Source organism: Eleginops maclovinus, chromosome 20 (genome assembly GCF_036324505.1).
Source record: "Eleginops maclovinus isolate JMC-PN-2008 ecotype Puerto Natales chromosome 20, JC_Emac_rtc_rv5, whole genome shotgun sequence".
Classification (NCBI taxonomy): domain Eukaryota; kingdom Metazoa; phylum Chordata; class Actinopteri; order Perciformes; family Eleginopidae; genus Eleginops; species Eleginops maclovinus.
Window position 1 is genome coordinate 4,881,008 of NC_086368.1, and position 17,572 is coordinate 4,898,579.

The 17,572-nt window shown below is 39.9% G+C and overlaps 1 protein-coding gene across 1 annotated transcript in view; it reads left to right on the top strand.

Annotated features, from left to right (window-relative positions):
- The first annotated feature begins 5,874 nt into the window (after positions 1-5,874).
- Positions 5,875-17,572, top strand: part of LOC134882360 (sodium- and chloride-dependent taurine transporter-like) — a 35,567-nt gene continuing 23,869 nt past the window's right edge. The window contains exons 1-3 of the mRNA XM_063910003.1: positions 5,875-6,117; positions 16,712-16,941; positions 17,037-17,171. Of these exons, the coding sequence (XP_063766073.1) occupies positions 16,713-16,941; positions 17,037-17,171 (364 nt within the window). The 5' untranslated portion in view covers positions 5,875-6,117; position 16,712. The remainder of the gene's footprint in view (positions 6,118-16,711; positions 16,942-17,036; positions 17,172-17,572) is intronic.

Genomic DNA, 17,572 nt, shown 5'->3' on the forward strand with positions numbered 1-17,572 from the left:
TAACAGTGTAAATTTGCTGTGCCCTCAAAATAACTCAACACACAGCCATTAATGTCTAAACCGCTGGCAACAAAAGTGAGTACACCCCAAAGTGAAAATGACCAAATTGTACCCAATTAGCCATTTTCCCTCCCTGGTGTCATGTGACTCGTTAGTGTCACAAGGTCTCAGGTGTGAATGGGGAGCAGGTGTGTTACATTTGGTGTTGTCGCTCTCACACCCTCTCATACTGGTCACTGGAAGTTCAAAAAGGCACCTCATGGCAAAGAACTCTCTGAGGATCTGAAAAAAAGAATTGGTGCTCTACATAAAGATGGCCTGAGCTATAAGAAGATTGCCAATGCCCTGAAACTGAGCTGCAGCACAGGGGCCAAGACCATACAGCGGTTTAACAGGACAGGTTCCACTCAGAACAGGCCTCGCCATGGTCCACCAAAGAAGTTGAGTGTACATGCTCAGCGTCATATCCAGAAGTTGTCTCTTGAAAATAGACGTACAACTGCTGCCAGCATTGCTGCAGAGGTTAAAGGGGTTAGGGGTCAGTCTGTCAGTGCTCAGACCATACGCCGCACACTGTATCAAACTAGTCTGCATGGCTGTCGTCCCAGAAAGAAGCCTCTTCTAAAGATGATGCACAAGAAGGCCTGCAAACAGTTTGCTGAAGACAAGCAGACTAAGGACATGGATTACTGGAACCATGTCATGTGGTCTGATGAGACCAAGATAAACTTATTTGGTTCAGATGGTGTCAAGCGTGTGTGGCGGCAACCAAGTGAGGAGTAGGAAGACAAGCGTGTCTTGCCTACAGTCAACCATGGTGGTGGGAGTGTCATGGTTTGGGGCTGCATGAGTGCTGCCGACTGTGGGGAGCTACAGCTCATTGAGGGAACCATGAATGCCAACATGTACTGTGACATACTGACACCCTTCGGAAACTGGGCCGCAGGGCAGTATTTCAACATGATAACGACCCTAAACATTTCTCCCTTCAGATATACGATATCAGGATCGGGGTCTAATAGCCAAAGACTATTAACATTTCTATCACATGATGTGTCTGTCAATAAATGTTCTTTAAACAAACATGAAGTCTCTCCTGATTGAAATGGTCTCCAAAGTCTAAAATTCATAGTTTTGTAACATTATATATCCCTATGTAACACTCGCACTTTTATTTGCTAGCCCTCCAACACATTGTAAGGGATAGGGTAAGGGGTGGGACATCTCCAAGCAGTTGACCAATCACAACAGAGTCGTCTAGCTAACTAATCAGAGCACACTGGGCTCTGGTTTCAGACAGAGGGTGAAAAGAGGTGTTGCAGCACAGGCAGTATAGGAAAAATAAAGAGCTTTTTGAACATTAAAGCATGGAGACATAGAGGCACTTAATACTGATATGAACCTGAAATTGAGCATAATATGTCCTCTTTAATAACTGCAAGATGTTTCAAGGACAAGTCGAAGTAAAAGCTCACCAGCCAACGTGACTGTTATTTCCTTGAATTAAAAAGTGTATTACATTTGGCCCGTTTGATTTTAAGCATATTGTTGCTCAGTAGATGCAATAGCAATCTAACCCTTAGATGTTTTGGTTTCTCATGAGCAAATTATGAGTTAGCCCTTACTGTAGTGCAGGGGTAAGCAACAGGGCAATCGCGATCGACTGGTCGATCTTCAAAGCCTTCACTGTCGATCCCTAGCATTTTCACATTTTCTAAAAAAATGTTCATGCTCTGGTTGGTTGGTTGTTTTAACACGCTTTTTAGACCTAGCTCTAGCTTGTTGATTTGAATCACGCATAGGTCATTTTACAAACTCCAATTGTTTTTTTTATATGCTGAGGTCTATGCTGAGGCTGCATGCAATTGTGGGCGGGGTTAAAAAAAAAATATCATATCCTAACGGTCATCTTGAGAAAGTAGTAACTTTAAACTGTGCCAAGTTTTGCCAACCTTAACTAACACTTAATATAGATATGGCTGAGGGTCCGGCAAAAAATAAATCAAAAACGTATTATTTCCACCCGGAATGGGAGCATGAATTTCTTTTCACATCAGCAAAAGAGAAGACTATATGCCTCATATTCCAACAGGCGGTAGACTTGCCAACACGTGGCAACCTGGAGCACCATCATGCTAGCACCCATGCTAAATTCAAAGACTCATATCCACTCAACAGCGCATTAAGATCAAAAATAATTGATGAACTGAAAAGGGGACTAAAAGCACAGCAGTCGCTTTTCATTGCGCCTACAGCAAAGAGCAAGGCAGCTACAGAAACGTCCTTCCGAGTTAGCCATATTTTGGCTAAGCACAAAAAACCATTTACAGATGGTGAGTTGATCAAAGAAGCAATGAGCGTACAGCCGACGTCTTGTTTGCTGATTTTAAAAACAAAGAGGACATAAAAGCAAGGATAAGTGTACCAGTTGGTGCGCTGTAGCCAGACGAGTCGAGTCATTGTCCGAAGATGTATCCCAGCAAGTATTAAAAGACTTATCTTTCTCTGAATACTTTTCAATTCAATTTGACGAGTCTACCGATGCCACAGACACAGCCCAGCTAAGTGTGTTTGTCCGAATGGTTTTCATGGATTTTACTGTCAAGGAGGACTTTCTGGCCCTTATCCCATTAAAAGAAAGAACCAGGGGTGAGGACGTGTACAAAGCATTCAAGGACTCTGTTGCGTGAGTACAAGATTCCCATTCATAAAATAGTGTCCGTCAAAACCGATGGGGCACCGGCGATGATCGGTGTTCGTTCAGGAATCGTCACGTTGTGCAGAAAAGACCCAGACTTTCCACCATTTTTAAACTATCACTGTGTAATACATCAACAGGCATTGGCAGCTAAAGCAATTGACATGTCACATGTAATGAATGTTGTTATTAAAATAGTCAATTCAATTCGCGCAAAAGTGCTTCAGCACCAACTATTTAAGTCTTCATTGGACGAACTTGACTCTGCATATGGAGATTTGATCCCTCACGCAGATGTAAGGTGGCTCAGTCGGGGCAAGGTGCTCCAGCGTTTTCTGGATTTGCTGCCAGAGATCATCAGTTTTCTGAAGTTGAGGAACGAGGAATATGAGCAGCTGTCCGACGATACTTGGTTATTGGACTTGGGGTTCTTTACCGATCTGACCGCAAAACTCAATGACCTTTACCGAGAATTGCAAGGGAAAGACCGAGAGCTTGGTCACATGATTAGCGCAAGCTTTCAAAGTGAAGCTCAGTTTGTGGACCACTCAGTTAAGACATGCGAGGCTGACACACTTCCCCAATCTTGAAAAGGTGTCACAAAACCTAACAAACAAAACTGCTTTTCATTCTGAACAATTCTGCGCCCATTTGAACAAACTGACATCAGAATTTGGCGCTCGATTTGTGGAGGTACAAGACATGGGGCAAGTAGTTGGTTTTGTATCAAACCCTTTCCTCAGCATTGACATTGAACAGCTGTCAGTTAAAATGCAGGAGGTGTTTACATTACCTATGGGTGTTGACATGGAGATTATTGAAATGCAAAGCAACATTGAAATTGAAGGCCAGAGCAAGAAACCAGGACTTTTGGTCTCTCGTGAGTAGAGAGAGGTACCCACTGATTGTGTCATGCGCGCTTAAACTGAAGGCCTTACTTTGGCTCCACATACTTATGTGAAATGGCCTTTTCACAAATGAAAATGACAAAATCCAAGTATAGAACTCGTATGAATGATGCTCATCTTACTGACTGCCTCAGACTGGCAATCACTAACTATCAACCAGATTTCAAAAGACTTACAGATAATGTGCAGTCACAGCAGTCTCATTAAAGTCAGGCTGATAGAGCAACTTGAGCATTGAAAGATATTGTGCATTGAACAGAGAAACTTAATATGGATTGTCTTCATTGAACTGTAGGCTAATATCTGTAAATGTGAATATTATTAATTGAACTGAGAAACTAAATATTGTGCATTGAACAGATACTGTAAATATGGATTGATTGTATTGAACAGATATGCCTACCGTAAATATGAATATTGTGCATTGAGCAGATAACTGTGCATAACTGTGTTTTTCTTTGTGTGTATGTATGCACGTACATTGAGCCTGTCTATCCATCCATCCATCCGTCCATCCGTCCGTCCGTCCGTCCGTCCGTCCGTCCGTCCGTCCGTCCGTCTGTCTGTCTATCTATCTATCTATCTATGAGAAAATTCACCTAACCATATTGACCTCTGAGAACTATTTTTTTAAATTTTGGATTTAACGTGAACTCAATTTTTCATTTTCAGTATATTTTGCTCTGGAGAAATTGTGAGTCATAGAGAAAATAAAGTATAGTAGAGCTTAGAGTAGATACTGGAGTAGTGATCACAGGGTCAACAATCCTCTTTCAACCATCAAAAATGTTGTGTACCTGCAACAAATCTTGAATAAACAAAGGGGAAATATCACAATAAAACTACACATTCCACTGGAAAAATATAATAATGTATGGAAAGAAAAATAACTGAGTACAACACAGTAAGTGCCTCAAATAATGATACCATTACATAAATGATACCATACAAAGTCATCCACTTTAAGGTGGAAAATAAAAAGAGTTACCATCATGACATCAGAGAAACTGATGGATTTCAGTATTTTTCACAAAATAAGATCTGTGGTAAAAACATGTTTATGATACTTACACATGTTGTTCAGCAGGATAATCTCCACATGACCACCACTTTATGATTTTTGAAGCCTGAATGCAATTGCCAGAGGTAAAAAGCACACATCACATCACATGACTACACATCACCATCACTAAGCTATAGGCAGCTAACTTTCTTCATCATGACGTTTAGTAATCTCAGTTGGACGCTTGTTAGAAACCGCCATTTCTAAGAAGTTCACATCCACCAGTGTGGTGTTTACTTTCGTATCAAAATCTCTACAGCATCTAAACAAAAACACCTTTGAAAAACCATTGAGATCAGTGTGGGAATCAGAAGTGCTTGAAATGCTAACTAATTTACGGGTTTTAGGACTCATTCCTGCACCATTATATTAGACTCATATAGCTCCACGGAACAAGTATGAATAGTGACTATCGGACACTCATTAGACCCTTAAAGAGATGTACAGATGGTGGACAAAATAATAGAAACACACACTCTTAGAGTAACACTGAAATAAACAGTAGTCTGTGGCAGGAAGACATTGAATTTTACATGTGTTCATTGCATTACAATGGATAGCAACACTGTAGGGGGTTCCTGTTATTGGGTATACAATTATTATGTCGGATTAAAAGTTAATAAATACTTGGTGTTGAAGCTGTTCCTGCTAATACACTGTATCGATGTAAAAGATTATTCTTTAAATGTTGAGTGAGGCTCAGATGCTGTTTCTCAGCATGGTAGATCAGCTGCCTTTATTTCCTGTGCAGCGTGCGCACCAGCGCATGCTCACGGGCACGCGCGTAGTGTGAATGGGCGGGTGTAAGGTAGCATGAGCGCGGCTGAGAAAACGAGCGTGAGCCTTGAGAGTCGGTTAAGCAAACCAACCATCGTGAAATGGGTCGGGGGGGAACTACCAGTTAGTGCTGCCTTCAGGTGCTTCTCGTAAATCTCCCCTTCCTACTTTGAATAAAACACAGCTGTTTCACTTGGCGGAGCCTTAAATTGCCAATGATAGGCCATTGATGATAAATGGAGCCGGGTACAGAGCCACTCTGCGGCAGAATCAGGAGGAGAAACAGTGCATAAATGCATTTTAGAGTTGATCCGATGGATTCGGAAGGATGCGCCGGTCGTTTGCATCACTGCCATTCCAACTCGCTGCTGCTTCGCTCGTGTGACGGCGCACTTGACAGATATCAGAGGCGGGTCCTAACAGCGTCACACTGCTCTCCTGTTGCTCTGAGAGGAGGCAGGCCGGTGTTTTTCCACTGTCTCATGTCCCCCGGTTAGAGAGACAAAGGTCAGAAAGAGAGGCTTATAAACAGGCTAAAATAAAGGCTTCCGACACGCTCAGACCTCAGTCGCTCTCAGAGACATAAGAGGACACGGACAAGACGAAACCCACAAGGGACTGCTCAAAGGACATTAAAAGGACAAAATAACAATATTTCATCAACATAGCAGGTAAGGTAAAAACTACCCCTACAGCCAGGCTCTCATTCATTTTCTCATTTTTTTTTTTATTATGATTTGAATTTAAATGCGTTTATTTGTGTCTGTGTTGAGTTTGAATTGCATTTTTTTTGGTGCAAATAATGATTTAAGGAGAGATACTTTGCACGTGTGGATGGACAATTCAATTATCAGGGTTTTTAATTCGATTGTATTTATTGATGTTTTCACTGGTGGCAGGGTGTGTTTGTGTGTGTTTGTGTGTGCGTGTGTGTGTGTGCAGGTGGTGAATATAGGTGGGGAAGCTGTGATGTGCATTTAGATACATGCTACCTATCGGTGGATTTCTTAATAAACGAAACCTTTTTTTGCATTAACATGTTTTTTCACGTATTCTTTATGTGCTAAGTGAGGACTGCTGTCCAAATGCTTGAGTAAAACGCTTTTATGGTATATTGCATGTTTTGTGTTATTAGTAATTGCTTCTTTTTCTGTCTTGTTGGTCGAGCAGACCATTTTTTGAGCTCCTTAGGTATTTTTTCTCACACAGTCATACAGCATTTTTCACCTTTGCACATCAGCACAGTCTTGTCTGTTTTTTAAACATATGTGTTTCATTAATTCGGGGTTTTTTGTATTGGGTAAACTATACGAGAAAAGGGAAGTAATGTTTTTTCGAGGGTGAGGAGGCGGAGATGCTCGCGAGTCGCACGTTTCACATCGCGCGCGCCTCATCACCAGCCTATCTCTCTTTCTCGCGCGTGCGCTCACCTCACCCTTCCGTTCTTTGTCGGATCGCTTAGTTTAATTTGATCATAACATTATGGTTACTAACCACTTGAACGATGAAAAAGAGAATATATGAATATATAAAGAGACTCCCATCTGGCCTATACGTCGTGCATTTTTGTCAGTGCATGGGAATAAAGCCAGTTTCCAACATCTAGTACACCTTAAATGTCAAATGCATGCTTTGAAACATCGATTTTATAATTTAAAAAAAATAGTATGGATATTAAAGGTCAATCAAGGGGTTGTAAATAAATAACTTGGTACATATCTTGCAATGTCTGATAAAGAAAAGGGTTTGATAAGGGCTGCAAAATGTCTTGAGTAAGGTTGGGTGCTGATAGCAATCCTTTTGGATCCGACTCAACGCTGGAAAATTACCCACAGTTGTTATGGCTCAGAGTCCAACAACTGTATAATGGACTTTTTCTCAAAAGCAAAATGCACTGTACAAAACATCACGACAGCCAGGTGTTGTTAGACATATGTAATATACATAGCTACATTTGATCATATTTTTAATTTAAGTTATTGTATATAAAGTTATTCATACCATTTAAAGTCTAAATATCTCAAAGGTGAGCGTGGATGGTTTTGATAAGCCATTTTAAATCGAGATTAGTGTCAACACGATGTTATCACACTCCAACCAAGTAGTCTTCAGGATGACCATGTTTGGTGTCAAAATAACACCCTGCAGGGTTACACTGCTAACCCTGCAGGATAGGCATTTCGTAGGTGATACTTTTATTTTGTATTTTCCGCTGTCAGTTGAGACTTTCATAGACTCAAGAAATGTAGTCTACTCAATCAGATTTTGTCCACTAGTTGTTTATTTTTTTTGTGACACAGATGTTTTTGTGTGTGATCTCATAGCCTTGAGTTTTATCTAACATTGGCTGCCGTAGAGTCAACACCACGCTGGTGTGTGAAACTCTTTTGAAATTGGCCTCTGTAATTTGGCATTGAATCAGATATATTGCACCCAGAGACGCACCTAAGGGTTGACTACGTTGATCCCTTTGCACCCTCTGGTTGTTTGTTTGTGCAATTTGGGGAGTTAGTATCTAATCTGGTGTTGATATATATCTGGCTCATGTATGCTGTAACTTGACCCAATGTCTGCTTACTCAGTTATCAATTCTTGTCAAGAGTAAACATCTTAATGCAACATTTAGGTAGTGTTGCAAAAAAGATACACTTTTTCTAAGGTGGCACAGTTACTCTTACTGCTCAGTCCTACCCAGTTATTCATTTTATTATGAAAAACATTCCTCAGACATAGACACAGCAAAACGTACTCAGTGCAACATAATACATTTCTAGCATCCAGTTTTGTTGTGAGCGATGGGGACAAAAGGTTTCTTTTATTTGCATGACACGGGACAACACTTACGTAGAAAAACCCTTGAAATTCCTAAATTCCTTTTTTAATATTTGTATTTACTTACAAAAGATTTGACTTTTCCTGCAGGTTTTGCTAATGTTATATCCCTAAAACCCGACAAAATACTGCACAAATTGATGATAAAAATGAAATAATAAATAATCTCACTTACCTCGTGAAGGAACTGCGCACAAATCACAAACAGCAGCAGTCAAAGCAGCTCCTGGTAACGGCAGACTTGTTTGCTTTTGAATAATTTATTAAGTAACCTGAGGTTAGTGAAATTTGTGTGTTTGTGAGAGTGTGCTGAAGAAATCACAGCACACGTCTGAATTCCAAAAGTGATTTTTACATATAAAAACAGAGAGCCTACAGTGCCACAGTAGATGAAAACGTCACCAAGTAATACTGTAAGAGCTGCTGTCAGACTTGAAGTATGGTTAAGATGAGTGTGTGTCCTTGACTCGCTAAAGCTGCATAGCTTCTGTACATTAACATTTGTGAATGACTCACCAACATGCGTTCAAATTAGACATATCACGAGAAATTATGGTTCCAATGATCCAAAAATCCAGTTTTTTCCTGAAAAGCGCTTCATTGTGAACAACCAATCTGAGTTTAAAGGAGCGAGCACAAGCTTTAATCTGTTAGCAGCCGGTGAGCGAAGGTCACATGACTTTGCATTTAACATTTTTTTAAGATATATTCAGTAAATTGGTTGTAAAATATAGTTTTTGGTGAGAAACTTAAGAAAATATAATATTTTCACTTAGATATTCTAGAAAGATAACTATGGCCTGTTCACATTTCTTATGAAAACTGAAGTGGATGCCGTAGTAAAGGATTGTATGTTGACCTTGGTAGCGAGAATCATGGATATTCAATGGCATTGGTATCCACAACTACATTTATGATATCTTGACATCCCTAATGCAATTGCCCCTGTTTAATCTTGTATGATTATGTCTATATCTGGTTTTTGAACCGCTAATAATCGTGGTCTTTAGCTTTTGAAGGTAACATTCACCTGGCAGCTGAAGGTGAAAGCAGATGATTTACAGCTGCTTCTCATGGGTTGGTCAAGCTTAATGTTCTTAAAAGGAATGCGAGTGTACATCTTCAGGCAGGATGATTGAAGTCAATCAATCTTACGCAAGGTGAAGGACAGAGTGTACAATATGAGCGACTTGTGAAGAAAAAACATTTTTGTTAGATTTTATTAGTACTGAAGAGATGGACTGGAAAAAGCAATAAAAAAACACAGCATACGATTTAAAACCCAGGTCATTGCTGTGCGCTCTCAGATCAAGTGTCATTTATGTACATGGGAAATTAAGTGTAGTTCCTCTATTTTCTAGAACCACATGACTCAGACTTACTGGCCTCAGATTAGTTTGTGATATGACTCAAGTCACAAGTTAGTCTTTACTTCCTGCAGATCATATCAAAGCTGTGGTAAGATGATAAAAACATGCACATTTTTGCAACCAGCAGATACTTAATTATAAACCCAATCTTGGTACTAACCTCATGAGAAGAGCAGGGATCTTTATACATTTACACATCCTCTCTACAATACCCTTTGGAAGGACTGAAGCCTGTTGACAGAATAGGAAAAAAAACGTTGACTTAGGTTAGATAACACTCAAAAACGTGTTTTTCTGTAACTTTTTATACTCCTGCTATTTAATTCTTTTTGCGTCTATCTCACATGAACTGTTATTCTTGCTATAATTTTCTTTGTGATACTTTCTTGGCACGTCATCTTGTATCTAATCATACTCCGTTTCTTTTTATCTATTTTTGTCAGTATCTGCATGTGACTTTTCTTTGTCTCTGTTCTTACTAACCCCTGTCTGTATCTGTATCTGTATACCCGTCTCCTGTTTATTTTTAACTCCCCTTTCTCTCTCGGTTAACTTTTAACAGGTCTTTGTTTCACTTTGTCCCACTGCCCCTCACCCATCTCTCCCTCTTGGTTCCCTTCCCCAGTTTTTGTGTTTTTTCATCCTCTGTCTCACACATTTATACACAATCTGTCTCATTTCTTATACTCAAAAATGAAAGTGATGCCTAAGGAACAGGGAATACAATGATAACACTAAGAGAGTCATTAGTCGAAGATGGAGGTCAAAAAGAGTTCAGAGGGTAAACAGCCGGGAGGAAAGAAATAATGGAAACCACACAGGTGAGGACATGAGGAGAATAGGGAGTTAAATGAAGAGGGGAGGTTAAGTCAAGAGGATGGTGGTTAGGAAGAGAAAAGGAGGGGGATGGAAAAAAAGGTTACTCCAACGAGGGATAGAAGATGATTGGAGATAGAGGAGAAGGAGTGAAAGAAATGTGGAGCAAAGGAGGAGGAGGAGTGATTTAATAGGTGGTCAGCCCAGTGGAAATGTACATGGTCTTAAAATAGGAGAGTGTGTTATGTAAGTGGTTTGAAAGCGTGCATGTGTGTGTGTAATGCTGGCTGGGTACTGAAGTCACTACATGAGTCTTGGCTCAGAAATCAAACACACACAGACACCAGACAATGAGTCTCTATGTTTTACAGCAAGCTTTTGGTTTCAGCTTTAAATCATCTCACTGTTAATTGCTCTTCACACAACAGGGTTTGCTCTCTAGAGTTCGTTTTGTAGGCGATTTTCCAACACAAACATTCCTGCAAATGTATCACTGTTGTCATCTGAGAATGTTTTAACTCTGATGACTTTCACTGCGATCATAACTATGAAATCTGCCTTTTGTAATGTGATTCTGCAAATTCTTCATCCGTCAATCAAACTTTAAATCCACATGGTGACTTTGGGTCTTCTGATGGAGCTTCTCTGGATGGCAATCTTTCCTTAAGAATACGCCATGGAGTCTACTTTTGGTCATTATCACCGCTATCTTGCTTCCTCGGTTTCTGGTGGCAGACGGTTGCAGCTCTTTCACACATAGAGTCACGGCCTATCACAGTCTCCACCAAATTGGTTGGCTTGGAACGCCTCCACAAGAAAGCGTTCAGGAAACATTCAAAACAGATGCCAACACCACCTCAGCTGGATCGGTTTTTTTTTTTATGCAAAGGAGCAGCAACCATGCAAAGTCTCTTTTTATACATGATCTTATTATACATGATCTTATTCTGTCGGCCATTTCCCCAAAGCTCAGAAGCAAAGATGATCACCCATATGTGTGTATGTACGTACTTGTCAACATGACTGACCAACGTTTTTTTTAAATTAAAGGCTTGCAACAGATTATTGTTAGCTTTTTTAAAAGCCTGACAACCAGCCCTATGTCTAATTTGTTTTCGCTGTAAAAACAACACGCTAGATCATATATTTATATCATCATTATGCTTTCCCTCTAACATCCATAATGGCTAATTAGGTGTTGAGAAGGTGTGAACAACTATGGAGAACACTGTTGCCTGGAAGAACTCATTAGCATTTTCCATATAGTCCATATTGGTAATACAAAATGAATCACTTCATGTACAGCAGCTGAGGATTTCCAGGTTGTAAAGCACTACCAGAAGGGACATTTTTAACACAATTGTAAATGCTATCATGAAGTTGACCGATTCCAAGATACAGAAATGTTAGGAAGCAAACCAAACATATATATTAAACCATTCAGAAATGTTCATTAATAATTCATATTAATTTGCATCATTATTGATTGTGGATCTCATATACTCTAATCATCCTCTCTCTGGTGCCTTCATCTTGTTTAGCAAAATCCTTATGTGTTGTAAATGCCCTAAGGTAAGGCTTATATCCTGGAAACCTTTTAAAATTGGAAATAAATACATTAGAGATGGGGAATGATCAACAAACATTTTGTTGTGCTCAAGTGAGTTCAACGCATGCATGGAGTTCCACAAGGCACCATTTTGAGTCCTCATCCTTTTTATACTTTTGGTGTTTTGTTTTGTTTATTTTGAGTCATTTATTTGCGGATGATACCCATCAGTTTGAACGTATTGTTATCAGTAGGATTCACAAGAAAACACAACTCATTTGCTACGTTATAATGAACACAAACAAGGCAGTCAGACTTAAATCAGACTAAAATGTATGTATCATGCTGTATACATACAGCATGATACATACGCTTAAACAGCGTTCATGTAGTCTTGCATGCCCGAAAAAAGTTATAATAATATTGAATAATAAACGGTGTTACCAGAAACATATCCTCGATTGTTTTATTACTTTGTGTTAAAACCATCAGTAGGTCATTTTGCACGATTTCCTCTTATCTCTAACGAGCTCCTTTTACACATAGTTACTTACTGGGATAGCATTTTAGGTTCCATTTAACAATTTTCCCTTTACAGCCCAATTAAGAGCATTTCTGCTTTGCACATTTTCACGCATGCTATGGTCATTCTGAAATAAATGGGGGGATGGACACTCCAGTTGCTGTAATGCAACAACCATGGATGCCAACCACCATTAAACTCAACAGAAGCAGAAGCAGAATAAGATCAGTTAGGGATGGACCTACATGTATATTTCTCAGGAAGATGGTGTGCTTGGAGCTGTTTTTGTTTGGTGCTGGATGTTTGTGTAATGTGTTGAATATTCAACGTTGACGTCAAATCACCTGCAAAAGCATAGGCACAAATGCTATTCTGTAAAAAAATTGCACATTCAGATATAGTGCTGCGTACCGGTACGCCAAACCAGTACTGGACTTGTAAAAAGTTTCAGTTCAAGTCTGGTTAAAACCGGAACGTCGGCAACCGGTACTTGGACTCGCAAAAAAACTAGCACTTGCGTATATTCTCCTTTTTATTCTAAACCATCTAAAACTTTACATAGATCGAGAAATTTGCGCTGAGAAAAGATGAAAAACATTGTGTCGGCTTCTGATATAGCGGCCATTACTGAACTCACCAAGTCTTGCGAAATATCGCAAGTGCTCGCAAGATCTTTGTGACGTCAAGGGAAGGTAGCGATGTGATTGGCTTAGACATAGTGGACAGCGTGGGCTGCTGTGGTCGCCATATTGGATATTTGGTAGTATAGCTAACTCCTTTGTTTGGTCTACGGCGTCATTGGTCATGTAAACACAATGCCGCGGGGCTTTAAATCCAGTAAGGTGTGGGATCATGTGACGAAACTGCCGCTAGATACTTCAAAGTGTAACCTGTGCGGGAAAGTGATCAAGTGCGCTGAGGTAACATCGAACATAGCGAGGCACTTGAGGCGAAACCACAAAATAGAAACTAATCTACATGCAGCCTCAGCTACATTGGCGGCGATGTTTGGCAGGCAAAATAACAACGATCGAGGTAAGCTGAACAATACTTTTTGGAATTTAGGCTTTCATTTTAAATAGGCTTGTAAAAAATAGGCATTCTTAGCATTATATTATAAGATATACTAGTAGTAGCATCATGACTAGCCGACTAGGGCGTTTATTCAGCGTCATCTTTTCTTGTGCAGGGAGCTTTTGGTTTGGTTGCTTTAGTTTGGTAAATGAAATACATGTTTGAACTTTGTAGTACACTAGTAGTTTACTGTAGTTGATGTCATTTGTAGACTAAGTGGCAAAAAGTGTTTGTAACTTTTTTTTTTACATTTGTAGTTTGTAGAGAAATGTAGACACAAGTTGGAAGGACAGTAGCAGGGAACACAATAAACCGGACAAGTTTGAATTTGAGTTGATTATGAGTTTATTTTCAATTGATAATTAGCTTACAATAAGTTCACTTTAGTTACTCACACAAGCCATGGGTTCAGGTCCGGACTTATAACCCTAACCTGAATGTGAGTCTAGGTAAGCAGCACTATTCAGATATGTCATCTGCATGTTCTAGTGACTGGTTTTATTACTAAAAGCAAAAGTGTCTCCCCTTATATTTTCCCTGAATTATTACTAGGACTTGAGGCTGGAATTTGGCTTCACAGATTTTCCTGAATACTGATAACTGCTCCAATGCACACATGAACCCATGCAGACAAAAAAAAATCCTGAACTTTTCAGGGATATACTGCATGTGTGAAAGGGCCTATTCATGGTAGCTGGTTTACTTATTTACCTCAATATGCCAGCCTGCGTCTATTATGGACATTATATTACTATCATTTGTGGCAGTTTACAGTCAAATGCTATCATCAGTTTGTCACAGACATAATGGAGTCTACTGTCTTTCCAAGCAGGAAATACTTAGACACACGCACACACACACACACACACACACACACACACACACACACACACACACACACACACACACAGACACAGGCGAGTGCTTTCAGTTTCCTCAGTGTTATTAATTAACTGTCTCGGAAGTTAGTCATGAAAAGAAAAGTGTGTGTTTGTGTAATGATTAACTACCTTGAGGGGTCTTTAGGTGCACTAAGAGATATAGAGCAGATACTTAACATATACGTCACAGTTGTTCTTTTTCAGTTTTTAGTAACTCTCTTTGTTCATATCTCCAGTTTACAATATTTCCTCCTTCTTTACGTGTTTTTTTGGTAGCTTGTGGATCAATATTTGTAATGCGCAGTGTAAATATCTTCCAGAAAGTGAAATAGAGATGAATGAATGAGAGCGACAAAGACAGAGAAGCTCATAGCACAGCAGTGTGGCAGATGGAAGAGATTAAGACATGACATTTTCCACAATGACAGACATCTGCTGACTACTAAGTATGTCTGTCTCTCCCTCTGACTCTGCCTCTCTCATGGCCATTGTCGAGTGGAAATTTACAAGCTCTGGCTGTGTCATTGTCACCCTGATCTCACTGCTTACACATTCTGACTAATCACATTTCCACATTTAATAGTTTTAATTAAGGAATGGAGGAAGAAGGGTGGAGTTTAATTTTTAATTAGAATTTTCTTGCCCTTACAAACACACACAGGACTTAGGGGTTCTGACTTTTAAATAAAGTTAGCTTGTCTTGGCTTTGTTAACTGTAGATTTTATTCAGTGCAGGTACAAACAATAGAATAACACACATTTCCTGTACACTGTTTAATGCTGACTGTTTTAGCAATGACCTCTTAAACTTCGAAATGGCTATCAATGGCTACCAAATCTCAAAAGTACTCAGTATCGTTGTTCTGTGTCCACTCTTCAGTTTTTTTATCTGGTCAGATCACAAACACAATATGATCTGAGCTGCCATACAATCACCCCGCTGAGAAGTACACATAGTTGGAAGAAGTTCTCAGATCTTGTACTTAAGTAAAAGTAGAACTGCCAAAGTGTAGGAATCTTCCCAATGTTTCTCCAATAAAGTATTGCGATCTAGTCTTATATAAGTGTTGATCATATTTTTCATTTTCATTAATCCATATCGGCAAAGTAATTTAAGGTGGTTAGGTAATGATATTGTTGAGGCATGTTCATGGTTAACATCAGAGGGCTTCAATTAGGTGGTCTGCGGAGTTACTGCAGTAGGGTCACAAAATTGTTGGTTGATTTATTTTTTATATATATATAGTGTGTGTGTGTGTATATGCACCTGTGTATATTAACCTGTGTATGAATTGAATACTTAGTATTGAATGCACAATAACAGGGTAGCTATGTTTATACATGGCACAAGGCCCAGTTTAATATAACACACCATTTTATACAATATATATAATAGGGTGTCCCTGCTCCATCTCCTTGGCCTGAAAAACATTGAAGACCCCTGGTTTACATGATTGAAGGAAACCTGTGTGTGTGTGTGTGTGTGTGTGTGTGTGTGTGTGTGTGTGTGTGTGTGTGTGTGTGTGTGTGTGTGTGTGTGTGTGTGTGTGTGTGTGTGTGTGTGTGTGTGTGTGTGTGTGTGTGTGTGTGTGTGTGTGTGTGTGTGTACTTACACAAACCTCCCCAAGTCAAACCACAGACAGCAGAGAAGCCAAGCTACAAGAATCCGCTTGTACCCAGAACCCTCAAAGCCACTGTTAGGCTTGTGGTGGAGAAAAGGTTATAACACTTGTGACAACATAGCCAAACATGGAATTAATAATGGAGGCTATCTTTATTCCATTTAAGCACCATGCTGTAAAAGTCTAACTGAATGAGTTATCCTACAACTCATGAGATAGACTTCTGGCAGCTTGGAAGCATTAGTTAGACATTAATCAACACTTTAAAATGTAATTGCTGCAAACGTAGTGAAACACAAGGTATTTTAATGCTCTTGGAAGTCACAAAAGTTACCATTATACTCCCTGCTGAAGTAGTACTACTTCCACATCTGCTGAATAGTCGAGAGAAATTGATTCTGCAACTGTGTCTGTAACTATAGGACCACAAGTTTGATTCCCAGCGCAACTAAAGTGGTTTTATATCGATTAATTCTGGTAAAATCTAGAAAAACTACTTTTTTTGTATTGAAAACAGTTTTTAAAGACTGTTCTGAAACGCTGAAACTATTTCAGACCAGTTCTAACTGGATTCTTCCTCTGCTTCCTGTTTCTACAGAATGGCTCAAAAAGAGAAACTCCAGTGCCTGAAAGATTTCCACAAGGACACTCTGAAACCATCTCCAGGTAAAAGCCCTGGCACCCGGCCTGAAGACGAAGCAGAGGGCAAACATCCCCAGCGTGAGAAGTGGGCAAGCAAGCTGGACTTTGTTCTGTCCGTTGCTGGCGGCTTTGTTGGTTTAGGGAACGTCTGGCGTTTCCCGTACCTCTGCTATAAGAATGGTGGAGGTGAGGCCTTTGGATCTCAGTCTTTTGAAACGTGCTCTGATTTTCCATATTGGTCTTCTTTGAAATAATGCTAATTATGTTTTCACTCCACCCAGGTGCATTTCTCATCCCCTACTTCATTTTCCTGTTTGGCGGAGGTCTACCAGTCTTCTTCCTGGAGGTTGCCCTGGGTCAGTTCACCTCCGAGGGTGGCATCACCTGCTGGGAGAAGCTCTGCCCCATCTTTACTGGTATGTAGCTCCTTACTTATGATTAGATTATCAAGTAGCGTTCCATTCGGCACACAATGTGTTTTATAAACTGAATGGTTGTAAAGAACAGGAGAAACAATGGGTGTGGAGGTGGGCTGGTGGGAGGATGAAACATTCACACTCATAAACAGTGACCCAGGTGGGTTTTGACCATACACCTGGAAACCCTAAACATACTCATGGACACACAGTCACATTTTTTGAAATTGTGGTTTGCATTCACAAATGATCATTTGTTCTCTCAAGACTTGAAACCTGTGTTGTTGGACATTAGTAGGACAAAACGAGGACATTTTCGTGACACATCACATGAACCGTTCTCACATTATCCTACTGTGGGCTGATGAGAATCTAACATGGCGTCACAAACCTTTTCCTGC